General features: G+C 47.8%; 1 protein-coding gene across 1 annotated transcript in view; it reads left to right on the forward strand.

The window, feature by feature from the left end:
• Positions 1-756: 756 nt before the first annotated feature.
• CACNA2D4 (calcium voltage-gated channel auxiliary subunit alpha2delta 4) overlaps positions 757-14,720 on the forward strand; it is a 130,819-nt gene continuing 116,855 nt past the window's right edge. Inside the window, exons 1-6 of the mRNA XM_025851828.2 lie at positions 757-932; positions 3,887-3,968; positions 5,819-5,935; positions 12,273-12,332; positions 13,708-13,870; positions 14,217-14,348. Of these exons, the coding sequence (XP_025707613.1) occupies positions 757-932; positions 3,887-3,968; positions 5,819-5,935; positions 12,273-12,332; positions 13,708-13,870; positions 14,217-14,348 (730 nt within the window). The remainder of the gene's footprint in view (positions 933-3,886; positions 3,969-5,818; positions 5,936-12,272; positions 12,333-13,707; positions 13,871-14,216; positions 14,349-14,720) is intronic.

The raw sequence follows: 14,720 nt of genomic DNA on the forward strand, positions 1-14,720 counted from the left end.
ACACGGGCGGGGGGGGGGGGGCATAGGATGCTGACATCATCGACGGCCTCGTCAAAAGGCAGCAGGCTTGGAGACAGGAGTCCCAACTCGGTCCCTGAGACTCCCTGTGCCTCAGAGGCCCCCTGAAAACAGGGATGATGACACTGACCTCCCAGGATGGCTCTCGGGTTTAAAACGTCAATTTGTGACATGTCTTGGTAAGTCAGAGCACTGGACAAACGTCCCCTGTCATTCTCGGACCAGTGTCCCAGCATCTTCCTCCCCTTGGGTCCAGAAGGAACAAGTCTACAGGAAGAGCTCTGCCTCTTTAAAGTACAAGGTTGTGCTCTGAGCCCTAATGGAATGAACCTAGCCCTGTCTTCTGGAATCAGGGTAATCCTGCTGAGGTCATTTCTGCCACCTCCTCCTCCCTGCTGTCAGGCAGGGGATTAGAGGAGAGGCCAGCAGATTAACGGGTTCATTTTGTCATAACCGCCCCCCCCCCGGCCCAGATCATCAGCCCCCTCCTGGAGCCTGCTGGTCAGGTGGGGCGGCTTCTCTGTGCACTGCTCCTCTGCAGGACAGAGAGAAGCCCCTGCCCTTGCCAAGCGTTGTAGCAAGACAAGACTGGAAGCTGGGGGAACCCCGGCTTGCCAGGACTCAGCAGGCAGAAGGCCTGGGGACGTCCCAAGGATCTGGATGACAGGCGGACAGAGCTGGTGGTCGGAGGCCACTCTCTTCTCTCCCTCCCTTCACCCTGAGCCACACAGAGACACCATGCCAGGACTCCCCAGGTTCCACCTAGACACCAGCGCCCCCCACCTCAGGAGGCCCTGCTGCCCATGGCCGGTGGCCCAGGCCTCCCTGCCGAAGACCGCGGTCATGCTGTTCCTGCTGCTCTCCAGCACGTTCCTGTCCCCCACACGCGGGCAGACCAAGATTCCTCTGGAAACGTAAGCGTCAGCCCCCACTCCATAGAATCCTCTGGCTCTGGTCTTCCTTTCTTCCCCCTGGAGAGCTCAAGCCTCTGCCCACCCTCCTACCCCTGACCTCTGGCCTCCTTCGAGCTCTCCCCTGGGGCTTGCACTGCCCACTGTCCCTTTCCCTCCCCTCTTCCCACCCGACTCCCATTCTGGAGCCCCGCCTGCCATTGTGCTGGTTTCAGGCAGAAGTGATCTCAAGGGCCTCACGCCTCAGGAAGGCAAGCAGCGGCTGGAGCACCTGCGGGCCAGAGGGAGGCTCCTTCCAGGATAATCTCTGCAATTAGGCCACTGGGAGTAAGGGCTGTGCTGACTCAAAACGATCACCACAGCTCCCTAAGGATTTGTGAGGAAATTGGGGTTTTGACACTCTGAAAGAGTAGAGCAGCTCTGAACAGACCAAATGGCTCATGCAGCCAGGAGCTGAGGAAAATTGGACTTTGGTCATCGTCTTCCCTTCATGCCTCCTCCCAGACCCCCTTCTGCATCCTGTCGCTCAGGCCAGCTCCAGGAAGGAATCTGCTATCAGTCATGTGCACTTTGGTATAAAGCTGAATTGCTGAGACTGTCTGTTTTTCAGTCCTTTGCTCTGGTGGGCCTATTAAAAAAAGACATGGCTGAGATACGTGGGGAGCGGAGCACTCCAGACGGCAGGGGCAGCTCGCTCAGTCCATACCTGGGTCCGGCCACTCAAGTCCAGCATGATGGTCAGGCTGCCAGAGCCAGCTGCCAGCCTCACGTCTGAACAGCCCTGGGGACCGGGAGGCCGAACAACGCGTGTTGTGGGCGGTGGATTTCAGCAGCACTGTTCACGCTGGGTTGCAGAGCCTCTACTAGTAGTTTCAAAGCCTGGCATGGTGCTGTGCAGTTGAGGAAACAAGCTCAGAGAGGTTAGGCGACCTCCCCACGTTCACATAGGCAGTAAACGGAAGTGTCAGAATTTAAACTCAGGTCAGCTTGACCCACGCTTCCCCCACTGCTGGGCCATATGACTGTCTGTTGCTGAGGGAGATGTTGAGAATAATTTTCTATCCCCAGAACACACACCAACTAATAGCAGAAGGAGACATTGGGGATAGGCTGAGTGCTGAGTAAAGGTGGCTGGAATCCAGGTCTTGGTTGTGGAGAACTGCAGACTGGACCATCGACATAGAAACCTCGACAGTTGGCCGAGATTATTGGCCTTCAAACCTGCCTGCATCTGCCCCCACCCTCTCCCCGGGAGCCGGACCTCTGCCAGGCCCTTGACACCAGCCCTCCTCTCTCCCCTGCTGAATCCCCCTCTCAGTCTTGTGCACCCCAATGACACCACATCTCCTCGCATCCAGCCATGCCCTCCCTTCCCACTCAGCCCTCAGCCTCCACCCCCTGCCAGGCTCCGACTGCCCTCCCAAATCTGTTCCCACCAAGATCCCCAAAGATTTCCTCCCTGCCCAATCCACTAGACATTCCTGGCCTCCTCTCCCTGGATTCCCTTTTCCTTGAATCTCGATGACTCAACTTCCCTGACAATCAATGAGCTCTCCTGGGTCTCCTCAGGCACCTGAATGAAACTTCTGTCCTCCTCAACCAATCCTTTCCCTCTGCCTGCCCCTGAGATTGTTGGTGTCCCCCAGGGTGTGTCTTCCACTCACAGCTCTTCTCATGCTACACATCTCCTTGAGAGAATCCCTCTACCTTCAGAATTTCAACTCCCACTTGTGTGCTAATGACTCTCTCAGCCCTGCCTGTACTTGTTAGACTCACATACGCATTGCCTATGGACAGCTCTTCCTGAAGATCATGTGAGGTTTTAAATTCAAGTGTGTGTCTTTCAAGATATAATGCAATTGGTGCCTTCTGGAGCTGTGCAGTGCACAACCTGCCCTATGGCACTCAGTAGCCCTGAAACAGGAAGGATGTTCACATTCTACATATCACAAGGGACCCTCATCACCTTCCACCCTCCCCGATTTGTACCACCCCCCTCCGATCTTCCTGATATTCTTAATTTTATTCAATAACACCATCATCAGCTCAACCACCCAAGCTAGAAACCTGAAGTCAATTTTGACTCCTCCAAGCTCTTCTATACTCTCTACCTGGAAATCTCTTCCAAATCTCTTTGGCAAGTTCAACTCTCCCAAACTTCTAACACTGAACTCAGATCCCACTTGTCCCAAGAAGCCTCCTGGCACCACCACTACCCCTCCCCAAGCTTTGTTGGCGCCCTTCAGCTTCACACATGTATTATGCTATCTGTATGTGGAGGGGTGTCCCTCTCACTGAGGGTTTTACAAAGGTAAGGACCACGATGTGGCTCCAGCACTGTGTGCAATGGCTGGCACATAGTAGGACCTCAATAATTATTGGTTGGTTACTGCATGAATGCAACCTTGACAGGATCATGTGGACAAGCTCATTTTGCTCCATCCGGAGATGCTCAGATGAGGTCCTGTGTACTCACCGCAGGATGCCACCAGCCTGCCCAGGTGGCGGGATCTTAGTGCATTTCCAGGGATGGATGGGAGGTCAGGGCTTCTCCACGAAGCTGCCTGCACCCCGGGTGAAGGGTGGCCTTCTCACACCCTCCCTGCCTGGCCTGCTCTCGCCTCCGCAGAAGAAGCTCAGAGCCTCTTCCTCTGCCCCCAGCCTCATGTCCCCTCTGAAATTTCAAGAGAGGATTTGGTGGCTGGTAGTGACCTTGAGCAGGGCACACTGAAGGGCATGGTCCATTGAGAAGTTGTGGTGCCAAGTAGTTCCTGTTTCTGTCCTTAGGGTCCTCCCCACCCTGGCCTGGGCCCGTCCACAGCCTCTTCCCCTTCTATCCTCTCTATTCTTCACTCACAAATCAGAACCCTTGGGGGCTTGGTGTCAGGCTATGTTTCCCAGCCTGTCCGCCCTGCCACCTCAGGGCAGCTGCTGAGCGCACTTCTGTTGCCCGGCAGAGTGAAGCTGTGGGCAGACACCTTCGGCCGGGACCTGTATAACACCGTGACCAAGTACTCCGGCTCACTCTTGCTGCAGAAGGTCAGTAACTCCCACCCGGGGAGCGTGCAGGGTGGTCAGAGGGCAGTCAGCCGGGGACTTCTCCTGGTGGAGAAGCAGAGTCCTTTAATCCTCAAATGTCCATGCCGTAAGGGGTCTTAGAGATCATCTAATCCTTTCTCCTCATTTTCAGATGGGCAAACTGAGGCCCAGGAAGGGAATGATTTGCCCAAGTCACAGAGCAAGTCAGTGGGGGCAGTAGGGTGGAGTGGCCAAGAGCAGAGGGTCAGCTCAGATCCCCCAGAGGCTGGATGGAATCAAATCGGCAAGGGATGAAATCAGATGGGCAAGGGATTTATTTGGGGGGGTTCTGTGAAGAATAAAAGGGAGAGGGAGCAGGTGTGAGCAGAGTGGGATGTAGCCATGACACCTGTGAGCAAGGGATGGGGAGGCCGGAGAAAGGGCGCAATGCCTGCAGGGGCTGCTTGGGCAGGAGAAGTAGATGAGCAGGACTGTGGCCCTCTGCGGGGAGAGCTTCCCTGACCTCCAGCTCTCAGGACCTCCAGCCATGCCCGGCGCTGCAGAGCGCCCACATGGGGCCCTCGCTGAGGTCTAGCCCACGTCTGGCACCCGGGCAGGAAGCAGGGCCTGATGGGCAGGACGGTGCACCAGCTCCCCCTCGCCTTTATTAATTGCTTTATTGCAGATTGATACCGAGTCTGTCCTCTTACTGGATTATAAAGATCATTTTCTCTGATATTTATAACTCCCAGACCGGATTTAATAACAGCCTGCCATTCTCTATTATTACCTTTTGCTAAGAGCTTTATATTCACGATTTAATTCTCACCACAACTTCATGAAGTGACTACGATCTTCACCATTTTCTAAATGTTGCTAAGAGCAAATCTCAGGTTTTATGCCTGTGTGTGGCCATACTGCAGCCCCTTCCTCCGGCTGCTGGTCGGGCCTGGAGGGAGTGGGCAGGGCCAGGTGGGTGGCTCCCTCTCCCAAGCCCACGACAGGCCACTCTAGCAATGACAGCTCGGACCCACTTCCGCTCACGTGGAGCTTCCACCCAGCAAAGCACCAGGTCCATTTGATTTTCTCATTTGTGCCCTCCAACCCCGGGTGAGGCAGATACAGCAATAATGACGTGGCCGTTTTGGGTAAAAGCATTCTGTGAGCATGCTCTAAAGCCATGCAGATGTCACATCTTATAGATGAGGAAACTGAGTAACTCGCCTGAGGTCACATGGCCACTAGGTTGCCAAATGGGGTCATTAGACATTAGTGACATAAACAGTAGGTGAGAGATTATCTCCTTGCGGGCCCAGAGAGCAGACTTGAACCCAGCTCTCTTAACTCTCCTAGGTTCTCCAGTTCCTTCAGCAGAATGAATACTTACAACTGCTGCTGAGCTCTGCCCAGGCAGTGAGAATTATAGTTCACATGGTTGCGAGCAGGGGCATGCTGATACCACGGGACATCAGGGAAAGATGAACTGATGTCTCATAGTCCCTGTGAGCAGCCCCAGGGAGGCAGCATGCTTGCATAAAGAAATCTGGGAGACCTGGGCCATCCCAGGTCCTCCATTCACTGGCTGTGTGACCTTGGTCAAGTTTGTTGACTCTCTGAGCCTCAGTCTACTCCCTTTTAAGGATATTAACCACAACGTTAATGTCCAGAGTTCCTGGAACAGAGAGAACTTTGATAAAAGTCAGCTATTAATGTTAGTGGGGGAGATTATACCAGAAGGGGAGAGGCTGTCCTTGCCTCTTGTTGAGTCAACAAGACTTCACAGGTGTGAATGCACTACTTGAGAAGATGGAGGCCACACATAATCATCTACAGGACTACAGGTGCCCATCTCTCCCACTTCTCCTGCACAGAAATACAAGGATGTGGAGCCCAGTCTGAGTATCTTGGAGGTGAATGGCTTAGAGCTGGTGAGGAAGTTCTCAGAGGACATGGAAGCCATGCTCCGCAGGAAAGTAGAGGCTGTCAAGGTACTCTAAGTTCTATGATTTGTGGGGGGTTCCACCCCAGCCCCCATGACACCAAAATGACCCTCAATGTTGTGCCCCTTTATCCCCTCTTCCTACCTTATGAGTGTCTGCCTTGTATCTTCATGAGCCAAAAGATCCTTGTAAAGGAGAAAATGTTGGGAATAAAGGGAAGAGAGGTGGGGGCTGGAATTTGAGCTCTGCCTGAGGGAACCGTGTCCAATACAATAGGGTCAACCTACAGTGTTAAGAGGGGTTCTGCGTCACAACCTCATATTCAGAGACGGGCATAGAGCAGGTACAGAGTAAGAGTTTTGGGGGTCACCAGCTGAATGAACAGGGGCATGGATGGATGGCTGATGGCTGGAAGGGAATATAGCTGGATGGAGAGCTCGAAAAGCAAGCTCCCTCATCTCCTCTCCCTTTTCTCTGCTCCCCTTTTCTCCTTCCCCTACTCCTCCCGCCATGCTCTCCTCTTCTGCATATCAACCCACCCTTCACGGCACCCACGTGCTCTGAAGGCCACCCAGCCAGCAGAGGTACTTATAGTGCTGGGCTCGTGCTCAGGTGATTCCCACACTGCACATCCACCTACCCAATGTCTGCGGAGACCTGGCTGGCTGGAGAGACACAGTCCCTGCTCCACCCAGCCAGAAATCTGGCCATCCAAGACCAGTCTTATCCCCAAAAGGCCTCTCTTGGGGGAACCAGGAAAACAAGGCGAGAGGAGACGGAGCTAGGATGGTAGATTGTGCAGGGGAGACAGAGGGCAGGGGTTGGGGAGAGAGCAAGCTGCAGCCTGACCAGTGTGCCTGCCTGGCTCCCCACCTCCCCATCAAAACCCATATTCTGTGAAGCATCAGTGTCAGAGTCGCTGGGGCCTTCTTTCCCACAAGTTACAATTTGCAGCCTCTTTTCTACAGCTTAGGGGAGAGGGATCGTAGCATCAGAGAAGATAACTTGGGGACTGGAGAGCTCATCCCAGGCTACAGCAGGAGGACATTGATCTCACATACAACCAACACGGGCAGTAATGTCTGCCTCCTTCTATCTGCAGTGCTGTTTAAAACACCTCTCTGGGCAAAGACATCGGGATGCAAGAATGCACCACTTCGGGTGCTGGTCCTTGTGGTGCTAGAGCAAAAGCAATCCTGGCGCACTCCCAGAGGCCAGGGCCCTGGGCTCTCTGGGGCTCCGGTTGCACTGTCTTTCCCACGGCTTCGATTGAGGAAAACCAACCAAAAGAGTGCTTGCTCTGCAGATCTCCAAGCACCAGACCCTCTCCCGCCTGGGGGTTACATTGGGGCCTCAGTCACAGGCCCTTCTACAGGGGCATCCATGGGGAAATTTCCTGCAAAGCAGCACTAAAATTATCTTTGCCCTGTGGAATTTCTTCCTCACATCCTAGGGTTTGGGGGTTGGATTATTTTACCTAATATACAGTTGTATGGATAGAGACTCTGAGAGGCTTAGTGGCTTGCACCCTGACAAAGCCAGAATAGGAGCTCAGGTCCTTTCTACCCCGCCCCTCCCCCAGACTTATTGAGGTATAATTGACAATTAAAAAAAATTGTGTATATTTAAGGTGTGCAAACTGATGACCCAAAAATATACATATACATTGTGAAATACTCTTCTCAACCAAGCCAATCAACATCCATCTCCTCACACAGTTACTTTTTCCTTCCCTCCTTCTTTCCATCCTTCCCTCCCTCCTTCTGTCCTTTATTTATTCTTGTATGTGTAATGAGAACACCCAAGATCTACCCTCTTAGCAAACTGCAAGAACACAATACAATACTGTCAACTAAAGTCACATTGCTGTGCATCAGTTTTCTACATTAGTTTTCTTATTTCACTCGGCAATACAGCCCCTAAGTCCGTCCATGTTGTTGCAAATGGCAAGATTTCGTTCTTTTTTATCACTGAGTAATATTCTATTTTATTTTTTACCACATCTTTATCCATTCATCTATCAATGAGCAAACGAGTTATTTCTATACCTTGGCTATTGTAAGTAATGCTACAATAAACATAGGGAAGCAAATATCTTTTTGAATTAGTGTTTTTATTTTCTTTGGGTAAATACCCAGTAGTGGAATTACTGGATCATCTGGTACTTCTACTTTTAACTTTTTGAGGAACCTCCATACTCTTTTCCACAGCGGCTGCACCAATTTGCATTCCCACCAGCAGGGCACAAGGGTTCTTTTTTCTTCATATCCTCACCAACACTCGTTATTTCTTGTGTTTTTGAGTTTAGCCATTCTCACAGCTGTAAAGAGGTATCTCATTGTGGTTTTAGTCTGCATTTCCCCGATGATTAGTGATGTTGAGCATCTTTTCATGTGTCTGTTGGCCATCTGGATGTCTTCTTCGGAAAAATGTCTATTCAGTTCTTCTGCCCATTTTAACTGGATTATTCTGGGGTTTTTTTCTGTTGCATTGTATAAATTCTTTGTATATTTTGGATATTAATGCCTTATCAGATATATCATTTGCAGATATCTTTTCTCATTCAGTAGGTTGCCTTTTTGTCTTGTTGATGGTTTCTTTCATGTACAAAAGCCTTTTATTTTGCTATAGTCCCAAAAGTTTAATTTTGTTTTTGTTTCCCTTGCCAGAGGAGACATATCTAGAAAAATGTTTCTATGGTCAATGTCAAAGAAATTACTCCTTGTGTTTTCTTCTAGGAATTTTATAGTTTCAGGTCTCACATTTAGGTCTTTAATCCATTTTGAGTTTATTTTCCTGGACAGTGTAAGAAAGTGGTCCAGTTTCATTCTTCTGCATGTAGCTCTCCAATTTTCCCAACCGTAGTTTCATTCTGTTGATTATTTCCTTTGGTGTGCAGAAGCTTTCTGGTTTGATGCAGACAACAAAAGCAAAAGTAGGTATGGGTGATGCAATCCCATTTCTATTTTCACTTTTGTTCTCTGTGTTTTTGATATCTTATGCCCCCCCAAAGAAAAACCAGTGTCAAGAAGCTTTTTCTCTATGCTTTCTTCTAGTAATTTCATAATTTCAACTCTTACACTTAGGTCTTTAATTTATTTTGAGTTGATTTTCATATTTGGTGTGTGATAAGGGTCCAATTTAATTCTTCTGCATGTAGATACTTTTCCCCACACCATTTATTGAAGAGACTATTTTTTTGCCATTGTGTGTCCTTAGCACCTTAAAGATCAGTTGATTGTAAATGTATGGATTTATTTCTGGGCTCTGTTCTGTTCTATTTGTCTATATGTCTGATTTTGTGCCACTATCAACTGCTTTGATTATTGTAGCTTTGTAATATACTTTGAAATCAGGAAAGTGTGATGTGAAATCAGATTTGTTATTCTTGCCCAAGATGGTTTTGGCTACTCAAGGTCATCTATGGTTCCATATGAATTTTACAGTAGTTTTTTCTATTTCTGTAAAGAATGACTTTGGGACTTTGATAGAGATTGCATTGAGTTTATAGATCACTTTGGGTAAAATGGACATTTTTTTTGGTATTATTAGTCCCACTTTTTTTATTATGTTATGTTAGTCACCTTACAGTATGTCATTAGTTTTTGATGTAGTGTTCCATGATTCATTATTTGCGTATAACACCCAGTGGTCATCACAACACGTGCCCTCCTTAATACCCATCACGAGGCTACCCCATCCCCCGACCCCCTCCCCTCTGAAACCCTCAGATTGTTTCCTGGAGTCCATAGTCTCTCATGGTTTGTCTCCCCCTCTGATTCCCACCCCTTCAGTTTTCCCTTTCCCTAATGTCCTCTGTGCTATTCCTTATGTTCCACATATGAGTAAAGCCATATGATAATTGTCTTTCTCTGCTTGATTTATTTCACTTAGCATAATCCCCTCCAGTTCCATCCATGTCAATGCAAATGATGGGTATTCATCCTTTCTGATGGCTGAGTAATATTCCATTGTATATATGGACCACATCTTCTTTATCCATTCATCTGCTGAAGGGCATCTCAGCTCCTTACACACTTTGGCTATTGCGGACATTGCTGCTATGAACATTGGGGTGCATGTGTCCCTTCTTTTCACTACATCTGTATCTTTGGGGTAAATACCCAGTAGTGCAATTGCTGGGTCCTAGGGTAGCTCTATTTTTAACTTTTTGAGGAACCTCCATACTGTTTTCCAAAGTGGCTGTACCAACTTGCATTCCACCAACAGTGTAAGAGGGTTCCCCTTTCTCCACAACCTCTCCAACATTTGTTGTTTCCTGCCTCGTTGATTTTTGCCATTCTAACTGGTATAAGGTGGTATCTCAGTGTGGTTTTGATTTGTATTTCCCTGATGGCTAATGATGTTGAACATTTTTTCATGTGTCTGTTATCCATTTGTATATTTTCTTTTGGGAAGTGTCTGTTCATGTCTTCTGCCCATTTTTTGACTTGATTATTTGTTTTTTGGGTGTTGAGTTTGAGAAGTACCTTATAAATCGTGGATACCAGCCCTTTATCTGATATGTCATTTGCAAATATCTTCTCCCATTCCTTGGGTTGCCTCTTAGTTTTGTTGACTGTTTCCTTTGCTGTGCAGAAGTTTTTTATCTTGATGAAGTCCCAAAAGTTCATTTTTGCTTTTGTTTCCCTTGCCTTTGGAGATGTGTCATGAAAGAAGTTGCTGTAGCTGATGGGTAGTATGGTCATTTTAACAATATTAATTCTTCCAATTCATGAAAAAGGATCTTCCTGTGATCTGTGTCTCCTTTAATTTCCTTACTTCCCATGATGCTCTGCAATGCTAGAGTTCTTTTTTTTTTTTATTGTGGTAAATACACATAATATAAAAGTTACCAGTGGGGCGCCTGGTTGGCTCAGTCAGTTAAGCATCTGACTCTTGGTTTAGGCTCAGGTCATGATCTCAGGGTCATGAGATAAAGCCTGGCACTGGGCTCAGTACTGGACATGGAGCCTGCTTAAGAATCTCTCTCCCTCTCCCTCTGCCCTTCCTCCCCTGCTCACACTCTCACATGCTCTCTCTCTCTAAAAAGAAAATAAAATAAATATAAAAGTTACTATTTTAACCATTTTTAAAGTGTACAGTTCAGTGGCATGAGATACACTCCATGAAACTATCATCACTATCTAATTCCAGAACTTTTCATCACTCCCAAACAGAAACCCTGTAACCCATTAAGCAGTCACTCCCATTCCCTCACCCCCCTGGCTCCTGGCAATCATTATTCTGCTTTCTGTCTGTAGATATTCCATTCTGGATATTTCACAAAAGTGGAATTATACAATATGTAACCTTTTTATATCTGGAGTCTTTCACTTCATGCTTTTAAGTTTCATCCATGTCTTAACATGTATCAGAACTCATTTATTTTTATGGCTGAAAAAGTTTCCATTTATGAGTATCCCACATTTTGTTGGGATGTTCATCAGTTGATGAACATTTGGATTGTTTCTATCTTTCGACTACTGAATACATATATTTGTATGTATGTGTGTACAGTAGATACATATGTGAATATATGTATATACACATACACACATTTAGTAGACTTATTTTTTATGTTTATTTTTTAAGATTTTATTTATTTATTTCAGAGAGAGAGAGAGCACACGCACAAGCATGGGGGGGTGGCAGATGGAGAAGCAGACTCCCTGTGGAGCAGGGACCCCGATGCGGGACTTGATCCCAGGACTCTGGGATCATGATCTGGGCTGAAGGCAGACGCTTAACCGACTGAGCCACCAGGTGCCCCTAGACTTTATTTTTAAAGCAGTTTTAGGATCACTGCAAAATTTTGAAGAAGGTACAGGGTTCCCATATACCCCTGCCCCCACAAATACAGTCTCCCCAGCTATCAGCACTTCCCACTGGAGAGGTACATTTGTTACAATTGATGAACCTACATTATCACATCATTATCAGCCAAAGTCCATGGTTTACATGAGGGCTCACTCTTGGTGTGGTACGTTCTATGGGTTTTGACACATGTATCCACCATTATAGATCATATGGAGTAGTTTCACTGCCCTAAAAAATCCTCTGTTTTCTGCCTATTCATTCCTCCCTCCCCACAAACCTCTGGCTACCACTGATCTTTTTCCTGTTTCCACAGTTTTGCCTTTTCCAGAATGTCATGTAGTTGGAGTGCAGGATATAGCATTTTCAGACTGGCTGCTTTCACTGAGTAATATGCATTTACCTTTTGGCCATTGTGAGTAGGGCTGCTATAAACAATTGTGCACAAGTTAGTGTTTGAGTACCTCTTTTCAGTTTTCTTGGGTGTATTCTTAGCAGGAGAAATTATTAAAGACCTGCTGACCTCGTTTTGCCCATTCATTCTCCCTTTTGTGTTCCTGTCCTGCAGAATCTGGTAGAGGCTGCTGAGGAGGCTGACCTGAACCATGAATTCAATGAGTCTCTGGTGGTGAGTCCTCCTGCTCCCAGACCTGCTGCAGGGACAGTATAATGACCGATGGCCCAATCCCCACCAAGGGCCAGGGTCACCTGAGTACAAGATACGGAGTGGGGGTGGGGGGGAGGTGGGAGGTCCCACACTGTCTTTTAATGTGCACAGATTTGTATGAACCTACAATAGTTTGATTCTGAAATGGTCTCTGGTCTTTTGAGAAGAGATTTATGGACCAGGTAGGAGAGAGAACTCTCAAGACTTGGGGAGCAGGGGACAGAGTGGTAATCCACCCATTCCATAAACATTTACTGCCGACTGCAATGTGCTAGCCTCTGCAAAGATTAGAAAGTCAGGAAAGTCGTAGACCAAATAACTTTAGCATATGGCATGTAACGAGCCCATGAGAGTTGGTAAACAGAGTTAAAAGAATACAGAAGGGAAGGGGCAGAGGCTCGGACACTCCTGCAGATAGGGTGGCAGTAGGGCCAGCCTCAGGCTGAGGGAGATTTGAGCAGAAAGGGCATGGAGAAGCTGAGGGAAAAGAAAAGACACTGAGGGCGCCTGGGTGGCTCAGTTGGTTGAGCGACTGCCTTCGGCTCAGGTCATGATCCTGGAGTCCCGGGATCGAGTCCCGCATCGGGCTCCCTGCTCAGCAGGGAGTCTGCTTCTCCCTCTGACTCTCTTCCCTCTCGTGCTCTCTCTCTATCTCATTCTCTCTCTCAAATAAATAAATAAAATCTATAAAAAAAATTAAAAAAAAAAAAAAGAAAAGACACTGAAATTGGAAAACACAAGAGTGAGGAAATTGTGAATGGTCAGCTCTGTATGTCAAACGGATGGAGAAGTAGAAAGTGACTGTGGACAGATAGAAATCCCCCCAACATTGCATGTTAGAGCCAAAGAGTACACTGCTGACTCCTCAGAGGAGCATCGGGGTCACAGGCTGTTTCTTAAAGAGAGAAGCCTCACCACCATTCTGGGTCTCTAAGAGCTCCCCACACTGGAAAAAAAAAAAATGGTGAAACCCATGAGGCTGCCTCTGTCTCTTTACCTCACCCTGGATCTCTAGCTGCCTGTCTCTGGCTCCAATCAGGTCATGCCCACACACGCTTGACAGAGTGGGGAACTGAAGCAATAAGCTAGACCATTTACATCAAAAACCAAGTGAATCAACCATGCACTCCAGTATCTGGATATGTATTATCTGTATGCGTGATGCAGATTACTGCCTGCATTGTCCATGGGTGTTGCTGGTATGGATGCTATCAGTCTGTCTGACCCCATCTCTCACATCTGAGTCCTCTCAACTGTGCCATTTCTTTTTCTCTCTCTCACCCTGTGGGCCTCTTGTGTCCATACTGTCTGTCCTGCTCATTCCCTTCCACCCTAGTTTGACTATTACAACTCTGTCCTGATCAACGAGAGGGACGAAAACGGCAATTACGTGGAGCTGGGGGCTGAGTTTATCCTTGAGTCCAACGCACACTTCAGCAACCTGATGGTGAACACCTCCATCAGCAGCGTGCAGCTGCCCACCAACGTGTACAACAAAGGTAACTCCCTGCCCCACCACCACCTGGCCCTCTCTGATCAGCTTGTACTGTGAGTTTTAATGCTGTGCCTCTATTTTCCTGAGAAGCCCTGCAGAGTATAAACTGAGTCTCCAACCTCCTTGACTGAAGAGAACACGAAAAAGGATTCTACACAAGTCTGGGCTGAGAGAAAGCTCAGTGTTCCTGGATTAGAGGGTGTTGGTGTGGCTCTCCGAGTGTGAGGTAGCAGGCAGTTGTGAACAGCATCACTGCAGGCTGTGTGTGTGTGGTCAGCAGATGAAGAACTGGTCACTATTGCTTCTGACTTTGTTTCCCCAGCAATTCCTTCTATAATCTCACCCTTTAGACCCAGACATTTTAAATGGAGTCTACATGTCTGAAGCCTTGAACCCTGTTTTTGTGAAGAACTTCCAGAGAGACCCAACACTGACCTGGCAATATTTTGGCAGCTCCACTGGATTCTTCAGGATCTATCCAGGTAGGGACATCAGGAGGCATCTCCGTGGCCTTCCGGGTTTTTCTGGGAATAGGGCAATAGAGACATTGAAGACACTGAGGGGCACTCAGGCCCCCAGTGAATGGACGCCCCCCTCCTCTCCAACCCACATTTTGACATTCTTCACAACATGATAAGCACATTTACAAGAAATAGCTGTCAAATGAATGAATGAATGAATGAATGAATGAATGAATGAAACCATCGAACACCATGGTAACCAGCCCCAAAATGCCCACGTTAAACTCTTGTCCCATGAAAAGCACTATGGAAAATGCAAAAATAAGATAAAACAAGTCTTGATCTTAAGAAATTTACATCCTAATTGGAGACATGGAGGATATTCATTTGAAG

This window comes from Callorhinus ursinus, unplaced genomic scaffold, assembly GCF_003265705.2.
Source record: "Callorhinus ursinus isolate GAN/ISIS: 27379988/994484 unplaced genomic scaffold, GSC_fseal_2.0 scaffold74, whole genome shotgun sequence".
NCBI classification, from domain to species: domain Eukaryota; kingdom Metazoa; phylum Chordata; class Mammalia; order Carnivora; family Otariidae; genus Callorhinus; species Callorhinus ursinus.